This window comes from Helianthus annuus, chromosome 9 (assembly GCF_002127325.2).
Source record: "Helianthus annuus cultivar XRQ/B chromosome 9, HanXRQr2.0-SUNRISE, whole genome shotgun sequence".
Classification (NCBI taxonomy): Eukaryota; Viridiplantae; Streptophyta; class Magnoliopsida; order Asterales; family Asteraceae; genus Helianthus; species Helianthus annuus.
The window spans coordinates 145,302,898-145,317,856 of record NC_035441.2 but is presented as its reverse complement, the minus strand read 5'-3'; the positions used below and the strand labels follow the sequence as shown (position 1 = coordinate 145,317,856).

The window sequence follows — 14,959 nt, the reverse complement described above, 5'->3', positions numbered from 1 at the left end:
GTTCTGCCTCGTTGTAAGTATCATAACCCCCGGTTACGTATTAGATACGCTGCCCGATTGATCTAGGGTTCCGTAACGGCTGTCGTGGTTCTGCCCGACGTAGTCGTTAGAATGCCGTCTCGGGGAGGGTATTACTAATGTAAATATTGGGTTATTATACTAACGCGTGTGCATTTGTGTAATTAATAGATAATCACTAGGAAATCCTTAAGGAAAACCCTAAGACAGCAATGTGAGTAATCTCCTTTTTGTATTGGTTTTACGAAACCTTAATTATTTTAAATAGCAGTGATTGAGTCTTTGTAATTCTTTAATTACTGTCGGTATGTTGGGGTTTTGTATACAAAATGTGGAACACGTTACCATTGGACAAAGAGTTAGCCAATGCGTAATATGACCCACCAGTCAGGATTGACAGTACTGAATGAGTAATTGTGTAGATATAAACATTGTAATCGCTCTCAATACTATTAAAGGATAAAACTCTTCTTAATTAAACTGGGATTCACTCACCAGTATTTCCCACTGACAAAATGTTTTTAAACGCGTTTCAGGTAACAAAATGTGAAAGCCAATTAGAAGCCAGTTGGACAGCACTGAAGGCTTGGAAAAGTGGCTATAAAAGTTACCTAAATAAAGAAGATGTTTTATTTCAATAAAATAGGGTTCACCCCTATAAATCCGTTTGTAATGAAAACTTGGGTTTTATCCCAATGTGATTATTTATATAAAATGTGGTATTTTACTCTGATAAAAGATTTCCTAACTACGGTCCTGATGTAATTTCTGCTGCCAAAATGATAAACACTGATACCACTAAAACTGGCCGCGGCCGCCCGTTCCCGGGTAATTAGGGAACGAGGGTTGCGACAGAAGGTGGTATCAGAGCTAAGCCACTGATTTAGCCACAGAAGTGTTCTGATGAAATCAAAATATTATTCAATATGTTAGGAAATTATTTACGGAAATACCTGCATATCTGTATTTTATTGTTGTGTGTTATTTGACTATTTGTTAGTTTACAACATGAGCGACCAAGGACCTTCCGACGCCTAACGTCAGTTGTCCGGCTCACCTAGGGACGAAGGCACCTCTTCACAGCCTACCCTCTCAGGGTATTCAGTTGACAATGAAGATGGGATATTCGTGTCCAAAGCCCAATCTGAAGAACCATTCCCTCCTAAGAAAAGAGGATGGTTAAGCAGAGGAGCGCATGAATGTAGGAAAAGGATGAAAAAGTTACAACAACAACGTGCTTTAGCAGCCGTTAAGAGAGAAACAGATGCTCACACTCAGGATATGCTCAATAGGAGTCTAGCAAATTTTCATATTCTAGCAACTACAACTGCAGACCCTAACTTAGAGCAACTCATAGCACCCTAGCCCTTACCACTGTTTCCTACACAACCAATGGAAATTGAAGTCAACTCAGAAAACCAAATCCCAATGCCTGACCTTGACCCAGCAGAGATACCTAGAGTACCAGCACCCAATCTCTTAGACCCAGACTACGACCCGTGGTTTGACGACCATATGGATTACCAACAACGCTACCCAATACCGGAGGAACCCATGCCAAACCTAGCAGCCTACCCAGACTTGGACCCTCTAGATCCCTACTATGATAATGACCAATACATCAGGGAAATTCTAGAGAATCCTTATCCTTACCAAGAACCCATGCCCCAATTCCCAAACCCAGTACCAGCTCCTGCACCCCCAACGAGTGCAGAAAATGTGCAAGAACTCCGAAACTTTGGTGAGGAGGTTTTAGAAGGAAGCGAGAGAATGAGGCAAATAAGAGAACGACTCGTCTGGAAGTATGACGAGCGTAATATGGAGTTCTGGATGAACCCATACCAGTGACCGTAATGATAATAATAATAAAATAATAACAATATATAATATGTGTGTATGTTTGAAAAAAAAAACTAAAAATAGACAATAGCTACGGATGCTTAATTGTAGTGTAATTTCAATTTCAGTTGTATTGTAATATATATGGATGCATAATATAAAATAGAGTTAGTCGCAATGTTCGACGATTTTGATCAAATATGTGTGTTGTGTGATTGTTTGCAGTAATTATTATTTTGTGATATTAATACGTGATAAATGTTTAAAATTCAGATGGACAACGAATTGAACCCGGAAACCAGAATAACGATAACCTGAATAACGATAACAATGGAAACCAAGTGGATAACAATGTTATCCAACATATAGTGGCACAAGGGATTATAGATGCGATGCTATATATTATTAAAACGGTTAAGGAAGCGGATAATAAAAGTAATCATGGCAGTAAACGACCTACTGAACCTAAACACAGCGTAAACAATGGACCTATACTTCAAGTGCCCATTCCCAAAAGAAGAAGAACCATGTCGTATGGTTGTTCTTATAAAGAATTCTGGTCTTGTAAATCAATGGAATTCTCAAGCAATGAAGGGGCCATTACCGCTCTACGCTGGATAGAAAAGACTGAGACAGACTTAAAAATAAGCAAGTGTGCGGAAGATGATAAGATAACAACCCTCCTAAAATTTATTCCCTACACCTATAAATTATTTAAAATGTCCCTATAAATCTTAAAACATACCCCGTATGCGAAAACCGAGCTTAAATTACCTTATATAATTAAAAATAAAATAAAAAAAACAAAATTCAGTCCTCGCTCGCGGGCCGCGAATGTGGTGGCGGGGATGTACGCGGGCCGCGACAACTCGAAGTCAGGGCGAGCCCCCAGGCCGCCACGTGGCAGCCTCGTGTCACGCCTAGTGGCCGAATCAGCCAAGCTAAATACTACCCTAGCTAGCCTCGCCGGGCGCGAAGGCCCCCTCCTTCTCTTACGCGGGGTGCGACGAAGACAATAATCAGCACTATAAATAGATGGCATCGGCCGTTCATTCGAAATTGTTCACACAAACTTGGGTGAGACCATTCGGTATGAAGCAGCATGAAGAGAGGGTGTTAAGCGTCATATGGCAGCCACGTAAACAAGAGAACATGGTAAAAAAAAGCATTGGGTGGTGTTGGGCGTGGTAAGAGCCCCACCTGGTGTATACAAAAACTATCCAATCACAAACATCGTGGTAAGAGCCCCACCTGGTGTATACAAAAACTACCCAATCACAAACATCCCACCACAAACCACCAATCAACTCGCGTCACATCACCAACCAAATTGGCCCCCACGCCGATGAAGAATCCCCTGCGCCACACACGGTGGGGAAGAAGATGGGTGGTTTTGTGGACGTGGACTGGCCTCCACGCCCACACGGTGGGAAAGAAGATGGGTGAGATGGTGGTGGGGCTGACTTAAAGTTTTATTTATTTTTAAATTTTTTCAAGCGTTTTGTCTTTTAGCATCGGGGTATTAGTCATTTTAAACAGACTTAATGTTCTAAACTAACGACCATCCATGGCAATGACTGACTTGATTATGAAAAATGAACCATAGGGAACAAATTTCTATACTATAAATTAACATGCTTCATGTTGTTGTACCCTATGTTTAGGGAGTATTTCAAAAAAAAAATTTAATATTTTTCACTTCTAACCCAAAACATCTCATCTTTGCAATTTAGCCCCTTTGTTTTTTTTACTTTTAACACAAAGGTTTTCATTTTTTGCAATTTAACCCTAACACTTTTTTACTTTCAACTTTGGTGCCCATAGTTTTCATATTTCGCAAGTTTTTTGTTTTACGTTTCGTTCAAAATTTTGCGAGTTAACACGCTGCAACGTGCGTGTGAGGTTCAAAGTTTTTTCGTCTATTTTCCCATTTGAGAAGTTTGTCGTAACGCGCGTGTTCTAGATCGACTTAGGTATTTTTCTATGTTTTACGTTTCAGCCTAAATTTTTCATATTAAAACGCCGCAGTGGGTGTGCGTGGTTCAGTGATTTTATATCTGCTTTTCATTCGGTTTTATTTTTCTCCTTTTCTATTTCTTTTGTTTTTACGAGTTTTTCGGCATTGGTCGCTGGTAGTGGTGTGAAAATAATGCTCCCTTGCATGGTTTTATGCCCCCGCCACAACGCGGGAGCCTTAATACTAGTTTATAATTAAATTTGTACATATACTAGTTAGTAATAATTTGTATACATTTAGGACCAAGTTTGTAATTAAAGATGTCTGAGGATCAAGCTTGCCAAACCACAGCTATTTTACCTCAATTAAAAAAATAGAAATATAATGCTTTTCTTTATTTAACTTTATATTCCGTTTATCAAAGACGCAATGCAGATATGATGGTATCCACTTTGAATCACTTGATTCATGAGAACTATTTCTTCAAAATCAATATCCCGACCCGATTCGTTGGCCTGATTCGCCCCGTGAGAGTTTTGCAATCGGTCACAGCCATAGCATGAGATAAACATATTTTGAATAACGTTTATTAATAGGGTAAAAACCAATCAAACATTATAAGACCATCCGTAGTCGTGCAAATGTGGGCGTTTTTTATACAAACCACGCCCAAGCATGGCCCCCGTGGGCGTTTTTTCCAGCCAAAATGCTTTTTTCATGGTTTTTTCTACGCCCTTGCTTCCTTTTCTTTGGCCAATCACCCTTCATCTACCTTTTGTTTGTCCAATAAGATTTTTTGATAATTTTTTTATTTAATTTTACAATGCCCACATCCTCACTTTACCCATTTTAGAAAACACCTCATAATACCCCATTGCTGTCTGGACTATCACATAACGCAAAACACCCAATGATGGGACATTCTTCACCCCAATGACTACGCATGTTCTAACAAGATTTATTACAAATGAACATAACACTAATTTATTTTCACAATGCTACAAAATACAATATTCTTCGCGAAGACATTTATTCTAAATAGCGAGATTATAAAACTGATAAACAAAATATAACAGTGGGAATTATAGTGAGATTATATAAATTTAAGGGCACTTGTCCCTGCCCTTGGGGTTCTTCATATCACGGTAGCAAGGGCATTGAGCCTTAGGTGCGTAGGGACCCGAAGGTACGCACCCGTTGCATTTGCCGCAACAAATTCCGCAATACTTGAGGCACCTGTCTTTCCATCCAGATTTCGAACACCTCAACGCGCACTTCTTATCGCACCCAAATCTACCTGCATTATATTAAGAATTCTGAAACAATGACAAATTATTATTATTAATAAGTTGATTAAAGAGGATGGATGGATGAAATACTTGGGGAGGGGGCGGGGGAAATCGCGTAGGCGGATGTGAAGAGAAGAGCAAGGAGGAGAAGAACCGCAAATGAGACCTTCATCTTCTTCTTCAAAGTATGAAGACTTTGTGTTGGTTGATGATGATGGTGAAGAAGAGAAGAGTATTTATAGTTGGAGTGCGTCGGTGAAATTGGCCAGTAGATGTAAACTGCCAAATTCATATGTATCTATCATAATTAATTGTGTCATGCATTTTACATTTAGGTTGGTACTATAAACACTATTTCATCTTTTTTTTTAATAGATTCTTATATGAATATTAGGGGCTGTTTGTTTACCTTGTAATGAGATTCTTAATGGTCCAGACCTCATGCTAGTTAAGCACTTAATGGTTTAGATTGTTTGTTTCATAAGCAGATGTCTTAATGGTTCAGACATTTGCCTCTGAATGGTTAAGATTTATACAAAGTCTGAATGGTTAAGACCTCTAATCTGAATTGGTCAGACATTTGCCTCTGAACGGTTAGCATTATATAGGCTCTTAATGGTTCAGACCTCTTACTGGTTCAGCATTTAATGGTTCAGACCTCTTACTGGTTCAACATTTAACCATTCAGATGTTGCCAAACAGTCCCTTAGTGATATATGTCGACCCGAGCTCCTTCTCCACCTATTTTTTATTTTTTTAAGTGGTAACTCACACACCTTCTAAACATACTTAAATTAAATACTTATAAATCTACACTAATAAAAATGTCCATATATGACTAAAACCTTCAACCACTTACATCGAAACATATTACTACACTTTTATACCACTGGGTTACAAGCTATCTCGACCTGGTTGTCATAAACCTCTTTTTATAGATACATCATATATTCTTGATATTTACTTTGTTGCTATGCATCAAGATGTAATTATTATTATTATTATTATTATTATTATTATTATTATTATTATTATTATTATTATTATTATTATTATTATTATTGTTGTTGTTGTTGTTATTGTTATTATTATTTGAAAAAAAATGTTGGTATTTAATGGAAGTATATTATTATTATTATTATTATTATTATTATTATTATTATTATTATTTGAAAAAAAATGTTGGTATTTAATGGAAGTAATTTACTTTATATATGAAACTAAATATAAGGGACAATGAATATGTTTTGTGGGGTAGTCGAAAACTGGTGTGGGTTCATTTGAGTCTGAGGGGAGGTGTATCGTAAGTATAGTATCGTATCTCACGAAGCTTCCTACCTAGTAATGAATGTAACTCAAAATTTTATTAAAAATGAATTGCATTTCCTATAAACTAACACATATTTGGCATGTTATATTCTTTAAACAATTGGTTGTTAATCAAATAATCAAGAGTAAACTTCCGTTTTTCTCCCTATTGTTTGGTCGTTTTAACGGTTTTGTCCAAATCCTTTAGAAATAACCATTTTGCTCCAATAGTTTACTATGTTTTTCCCATTTTTCTTCATAGCCTTAACTCGGTTAAATCATACAATTAAAGATAGGGGTATTTCGGGAATTTATATATAAGTACTTAATTATTTATAATTAATTCATTAAATCTATTTTGTCTTTATAAAAAGAAAACATTAACACATATCTCCACCCCCTTTTCTCTTTTTACTTTCTATTATCACTGCCATCACCACCACTTGTATACCTCCACCATAGGGCTACAGCGGAGCCATGACGAAGCCACCGCTCGGGTGCAACTTCTGGCGCGTGTACCACTTATACCCACAGAACGAGAGACAAGGATTCCAACAGTGTTATCGTTCAAGTAAAATAAGTAGCACTGGCATACTTTTTGGGGGAGTGTGTGTCTCCGGCGAATTTAGGGTTCCGTCATAAACCCCTACGGTGATGGTTTTTAACGGAGATGACAGCCATATGAGGTGGCGAATAGGTGTGGTTGAACGAGTTTGGCCGACGATCTAGGGTTCTGATCCCTCTATTGCGGTTGTTGACCACCGCAAACCACCACGATCATACTCTTTCTTTGTTTATTATTGTCACCGAAGAGACAAACCCTGGTTCGAAACCCTAGATCTAGTTATTGTGGACAAAATCCGCTTTGTAGTCCTGGCAGTCCCTACCAACAAGGGTTCAACCTTGGTTCGAAACCCTAGATCCAGTTGAACAGGTCTATATCCACCATTATCGCTCTTTTCGAATATGAAACCTCTACATCCATGACTAGGGTTTGATAAAGATTTTGGGGTTATGATTTCAGACGAAGATTTAATGGTGAGGGTCGTTGGTGGTGGTCGGTGGTCGATGTGGGGTGGAATGGCAGTGGTGGTGGTACTTGTTGGCGGTGTTGAGTTGGTGGGCATGGGGGTTGTTGGTGGTGGCTGGTGATTAGAAAAGAGAGATGAGGGAGTGTATGTATGTGATGTGTTATATATTGTATATTAAAATTTAAGTATCTTTATAGGTAAATTACCAAAATATCCTTACTTTCATATGATAAGTTATCAAAATACCTTTCTATTTAACAGACATTCTAATGGAGTTACTGTCGGGGAGCTAATTGGAAAAAAAAAAAAAAGTAGTGACTATGGGGAGCAAAATGGTTATTTTTAAAGGATTTGGGCAAAATCGTTAAAACGACTAAACCATAGAGAGCAAAACAGAAGTTTACTCGATAATCAATATTAGTAGCTAATAAGACAACGTAAAGATTAGTTTGTCTTTTACTTTTATAACTTGTTATTATCTTATAAAAGTTGATAAATTCTCAGAAAAAAAAATAGATAAATTATTGACTTTACAAGATTTCGCTAGACGATACCATCCATAACATTTTCACACCAACTAATAACACGTTTCCACTTTCAATTAATAAATTTGTGCATTGCATCTTTTCATATAATTGCCCGTATAATATATAAACTAAAGATAAAATACAAATACCTTAAACCTACAAGACGTATGAATTGAGTGTTTTGCTGAAAAAACGGGGTGACATTTTCGTAATTATCAAAATTACTCTACAAATGATCTTGTAGAGTAATTTTATAAAACTATCTTGTAGGGTAATTTTGATCTTTGTATGGTAATTTTGAAGAATATGATAATTACTCTACAAATAATCTTGTAAGCTAATTTTGATCTTGTAGGGCAATTTTGTAGAGTATCATAATTACTCTACAAATAATTTTGTAGGGTACTTTTGAATTGCATGTTGTTTGATAAACTAGCAGAGTAATTTTAATACACTTGTAGAGTAATTTTGATAATTACCCTACAATTACATTTTACAAAATTACCCTACAAGATTAAAGTTACGTTACAAAATTATTTGTAGAGTAATTTTAATAATTACCATATGAGCAAATAATTATAAAAATATCACCGCGTTTTTTTTTTCATGTCTTTCGTACGTTTTGTACGATAAGGCACTTTGTACGTTAACTTAACTCATAATATATATATATATGGGTCCGGGGTTTCATATTTAAAATTAATATTTCATAACTAGCTTATTAAGTATTATTGTACAATATATATATAAAGTTATTTACCTGAAAATTGTTAAGATAATCATATCATCAACTAAATTTGATCAATTTAAAAGCAAGACAAAACATTACTCAAGTTTAATTACTACAAGGTATAATAAACATCAACAAAAAATTATTAAATTGTTTGAATTTATACAAATAAGAGAATAATAAAACATGTATAATTTTTAGAGTAAATTACTTTTTGAGTCATTGTGTTTTAGTGGTTTTAATATTTTGAGTGCAAAATTAAAAAGTTTAACGCCCTGAGTCCCTAGCCATTTATTTTATAACGTTTTGAGTCCAATTTTGTTCATTTTATAACGATTTGAGTCCAAAAAATTGGACTCAAAAGGTTAAAATTTGGACTCAAAAGGACTCAAATGGTTAAAGAAAATGCTTATAGGGACTCAGGTCGTTAAATTTTTTGCTTTTGGACTCAACTAGTTAAAACACTAAAACATAGGGACTCAAAGAGTAATTTACCCTAATTTTTATGAGTAATTTTTTAACCGCAGTAATTAAATTGGATTTTATTTATATAATATTGAAGGAATCAAATGGGTTATGGGTGAGGCCATTCTTGTCAGTTGGTACGATGACCAGTGTGTGTTCGTGTAGAAATCGCTGCAATAGTACGTCCATATGAAGTCACCTCACATGCCACCTCACTCTTTGTTTTTATATACTATTAAATTTCTATGAATCAAGTACTCATGCAATGTATATTGCTTCTACTAAAGTCTCACTTGTTGATTAACTAGTTGATGCCCCGTCCGTGTTACGGGACGATAGCCGAATAATTTTCAATCAATTAAAAAAAATACTATTATAGTTTTGTTAGGAAAAAAAACTAAAACGATGACAAGACCGTAGTTCTGAGCTCAGGATAAAACTATAGTTTGTCAGGATTAATGAGCGAGTGTTAAACAGCTCCTTGACATGGAAAAAAATTAAAATCAGTCAACCAATTAAAAAAACACTTTTATAGTTTTGCTAAAAAAACTAAAACGATAGCAATACTGTAATTTGAACTGAGGGCAAAGTTGTATTTGTTGACTTGGGTAAAATCGTAATTTGCCAAAAGTTAGAGTGATGACAATACCATAAATTTAAACCAGAGACAAAATCGTAATATAACTTTGCATTAAGGACAAAATCGTAATTTTAAGCTGGGGACTAAACTATATTTTTAATTTGAACTGGGGCAAAATCAAAATTTTGAAATGAGAGCAAAATCGTAATTTTGAATTGGGGGGGGGGGGGAGGGGGAAGGGGGCAAAAGCATACTTTTTTTTGAACTGGGCAAAAACATAATTTTAAACTGAAGACGAAATCATAATTTTTGAAACGGGGCGAAAATGCAAAATCGTCAGTTTTAGTTTGGGACAAAAGCAAAAATTTATTTTGAACTGGGGCAAAAAATATAATTGTAATATGGGGATAAAATCATAATTTTGAACCGAGGGCAAAAGCGTAATTTTGAGCGAGGGACAAAAACATAATTTTATTTTGAAGTGGGGGCAAAACCGTAAATATATTTTAAATTAAGGACAAAATCGTAAATTTAAAACGAATATAAAACAATAAAATAGTTGGTCGAATAGGGAAGTGGCACGCAGTTGCGTGGCACTATTCCCCTCACTTGCTTTTGTATATGTTGGAAATATACAATATATAACAACCTCTCTATTTTTTATAGAGAAGTTACAAATTAATACTATGTAAATATATAATTTTTTTTCATTATTTTTTATACATTCGTAATCCTTTCATTAATACAATAAAATAGTTGATTCTAAGTAGGGGTGTTCAAAAAAATCCGAATCCGAAACCGAATCTAAAATATCCGAAAACCCGTATCCGAAATATCCGAATTTTCGGATACCCGAAAATTGGATAATCCGAAAATTCGGATTCGGATTCGGATAGTGATTTTGAGAATTTTCGGATAATCGGATTATCCGAAAATATCCGAAAATTTAATTTTTATTTTTTTCGGATATCCAAATATCCGAAGTATCCGAAAATATCCGAAAAATATCGGAATAAAAAATATCCGAAATATCCGAAAAATATCCGAAGTATCCGAAAAATATCCGAAATATCCGAAAAAATATTCGAAATATCCAAAAAATATCCGAATTTTATATTCGGATATCCGAAACTATCCGAAAAATCTGGTTCCAAATATTAAAAAATAATAAAAAAATAAAAATTAAATAAAAAATTGGATATTCGGATATCCGAACCCGAATCCGAAATTTCGGATATCCGAAAATCGGATATCCGAAATTTCGGATTCGGGTTCAAATGTCAATATTTCACTATCCGAAATTTTATCCGATCTTGAACAGTGAGTAAAACCATCTAAGAAAAAAGTGAAACAATGGGTGTAATTTCAATTTCATTCTCTCTTGAGTGGTTTGGATGTTTATGCATTTGTTTCAATAAACAATTTAATTTCTAATATATAATATCATATTCAATCAAAATAATGTATATGGCTTGATTCTTGACCACCAATTGCAAATGCAAATGCATTGAAATGCAGGTGCTAAAACCTTATTATAAGGGTGAACGGGGCACCATGCGGGGAGGCAAACGGTGACCCTAGTCCTTGAGCAGGAACACCGCCGCCATCCCCACGGGGAGGATAATCGGTGAGTGAAAGCGGTGTGTGTTCACCGCACAAAGTTTTCAATTTTTTGAACGTCGCCCTCCAGATTATGTCAGACATTTATTGAAAAATGGAAGGTGCATGTGATATTTTCTTAATTAAAAATATAAAAAAAGTAAGTTCCTTAAGAGAGGAGTGTCGTTATCAAATTGAGAGTGTGAGGGGAGTTTAAGAGGGGAGTTGACGTGGCATAACCTGATTGGGTGTGTGTAAGAGAGGGGACTCCCCTAAGAGTCGAGTGTCCCTCTCACCCTAAATTATATATTGGAATGCGGGTTTCACTCCTAATCCCGTCCAAACTACAAAATTTGGCTCGGAGTTCGGATGTATTGATAGAATAGAAGGAAACAACATAAAATAAGCACGTAAACTTGGTCTCTTGGTTCCTAACTATAGTCTAGGTCTCTAAGACAGCGATCCGGACTAGATCGTGTCTAACCTAATTCCCTATAGTTATGGCTCTGATACCAATCTGTCACACCCCAACCGATGGCGGAATCATCGGGGCGCGGCACTGAGCGAAACAGATTGTTCAGAAGTTTCCACAACAACTATCATACAATTCAGTTATATAACACGTCCCATACCGTGTCCCAAATAATAACAAGTTATCATAGAAATCAACCAAACAATATGGGAACTGTTCCGACAACTCAAATTCTTAATTATTACAGACCAAATGTAAATATTGTTTTAAGACCCCTAGACGACTACTGTGGATCTTACTGACTACAGGTGCCAGTGCAAGATCTACAGATAATTATGGCCCTGGAACAGGTACGTGGACACTGTCCTAAGGACACAGACTCCTAGAAGTTTATTATTGCCTCGCTTCCCTAGCACGCTAGTAGCTTAAACACCTGTCACATACGTTAAAATAAAAGTCAATACATATAATGTAAAGGTGAGTACACAAGTTTGATATAGCATATAGAGTTCGAATAGTTTACGCATAACCAAGCACGTACACAAGGGAAAACGATGCATGTAAATTATCAACATGGGACCATTGATACCAACGACTGCGGGTTGACTGTCCGAGACAGTTCGCAATACATGATTACCACCGTAATCCATGCAAGTAATTGTCCTTAGCAACCCCCGTGTGAACGGGTGCTGAGTCCAAACTATAGTACTATGTTGCTAAAGCAGGTAGATAGCACTCCACGTGTAAACATAATAAACAGCAATCATTTAGTCAAGTAGCACATGCAAATCGGTTAGCGTTCAAGTAGTTTGTGTTGATTGTGATTTTGATAGTTTACGTATGTAACACCCAAAAGTGCTGAAAGCAAAAAGGGATCGAGTATACTCACAGTGGTTGATTGTGGATTGAAGGGAGCACTGAGAATAGGTTAGCCTGAATAGTTTGATAACATAACGATGAGTAACGCGGAAAAAGTAAACAAAGGAAAACTGGATCGGATAGGCCAATCGATCGGACAGCAGTTCGATCGAGTGGGCTGTTCGATTGGGTTGAAAGTCCGTTCGAACATCCATTCGATCGGCTGGCTGGCTTGATCGGCTGGTTCCTTCAAGTGGATTGTTTCTTCCTTTGATGTGAAGGATGTGTTTGTGTATGATGGCTTGTACTACCTTTCAAGTTGGTCGATCGAACAGTTGTTCGATCGGTTAGCCCAACCAATCGGTTAGCATTGCAGACTTGGCAAGATGTCACTCGATCGGTTAGCATGCTCGATCGGGTGACATTCCATTGTTTCAAAAATCTAAGTGTTTTAAAGTATAGTATCTCATGATCCGAGCAGTAATGATTACAATCGAGTGGCGTAGTCGATCGAACAGTACCTCGTCAATACTACACTTTTTGTGAGTTGGTGGGTCTAAGTGCTAGTCGATCGGTTAGCCTAACCGATCGGCTGGCATAGTCGTTCGGTTGGGCTGTTCGATCGAACAGCCTAGCCGTTCGGCCAGCTTCTCGATTTGGTTAACTTTTCACCTAACACTTGGGTATTCCCGTTAATTGTTGATGTTTTAGAGATATCTTGACTACGAGTTGAACCACAAAGCTGAAGTCCCCATTTAGCCTACTGACTTGAGCAGGAATCACCCAAACTCGGTCAGAGACGGTTTGGAACCTAAGTTCAACATTCAACCCGAGATCGGTAAATCTCTTGGTAAAACCCGGATCTTGAACCATGTGTTTGTTTAGGTTGATTTGTAAGTCGGTTCAAGTCTCGTTTTCACCCTTTTTGAGTGTAAAAGAGTTGAAAGATAGATGAAAACCCATCTTCCAATCTTTTTCCACCGTGAAATGTTAAGATCTTTGGAAGATTTTAAGTTATTGATGTGGAAATCGGTTAGATCTAGCTTATTCATGGTTGAATGAAGTCAAGAACATGATGTTCTTGATGAACACCAAGAACACCATGATGACATCACTCAAGAACGCCTAGATCTTGGTGATTTCATGGATGAAATTTAGATTTTGAAAGATGGAAAGATGGAGAATCGATTAATGAACAAAAACGTACAAAGATTAGAGTGAAATACTTACAGGTTTGAGAGAAATCTTGGATTTAGTGAGAAGAAGAGGCTGGTCGGTCAGAGCTTTTCCAAAAGTGGAAAGTTTGACAAAGACAGCCCTATTTATAGGCTTCCAAAAGAGGAAAGGTTAGCTGATCGAACAGCATTCCCGATCGAGCAGCTGTCCGATCGAACAGTCCTGTTCGATCGGCTAGCCTGTTCGATCAGGTTGCCCTGTTCGATCGGCTAGCCTGTTCGTTCAGGTTGCCCTGTTCGAACGGCTTGCCTGATTTTGAGTGTTTCGCGACGATTTTCGATATTTCGAGTTCGATGAACGATGATTTGAGGATGATAGAATTCCTAATCAAATTACTTTTAGTCCCAACTACTATATCTAACATGCAAGCATCCTTACAACTCGTTTCCAAGGTCGGTTTTGATTGAGTTTGATTCACCTTCGAGTCTTGATTGATTTGATTGATTCACCACACACTTTAACATAAAAGTAAACATGCACAAATAACACATAAGGCACACATACGTATAAAAGTACTAAAATCCCCACACTTGAGTTTGATGCTTGATTTGATTAGCTTGATTATTGATTGACTTGCTTTATTGCGTTGTTACTTCCTATCATTCACAGTCGATCGTTGATTCATAGTTCGATTATCGGTCGATTAGTTTAATTATACAACACTTACTCCAAATAATACGAAAATCAAAATGAAACTAAAATGAAATTAATCTTTATTAATCTTTAATTCCAATAACAGTCAACACTTGACTTTGACTTTGACTTTGGAAAACACGGGGTGTTACAGTCTCCCCTCCTTTAGGGAATTTCGTCCCGAAATTAGGCCGAGAGCCGTACATCGCCGTGTGATTTTACCTATTTGATGCTTCAGATCTATCTGAATAACTGCGGGTACTTGGCCTTCATGTCACCTTCGAGTTCCCAAGTGAACTCCGCGCCTCGTTTGCCTTCCCATCGTACTTTTACAATAGGAATGCGAGAGCGTCTGAGTTGCTTGGTCTGTCGGTCCATGATTTCGACAGGCTTTTCCACGAAGTGTAGCGTCTCATT

General features: G+C 36.8%; 1 protein-coding gene across 1 annotated transcript; it reads right to left on the bottom strand.

The window, feature by feature from the left end:
* Positions 1 to 4,758: 4,758 nt before the first annotated feature.
* Positions 4,759 to 5,411, bottom strand: LOC110895191 (gibberellin-regulated protein 10-like). The gene is made up of 2 exons (XM_035977681.1): positions 5,194 to 5,411; positions 4,759 to 5,111 (listed from the first exon to the last, which is right to left on the bottom strand). Exons 1-2 carry the CDS (start codon positions 5,393 to 5,395, stop codon positions 4,918 to 4,920), a joined length of 396 nt encoding a protein of 131 aa, XP_035833574.1. The 5' UTR covers positions 5,396 to 5,411; the 3' UTR covers positions 4,759 to 4,917.
* Positions 5,412 to 14,959: the final 9,548 nt, after the last annotated feature.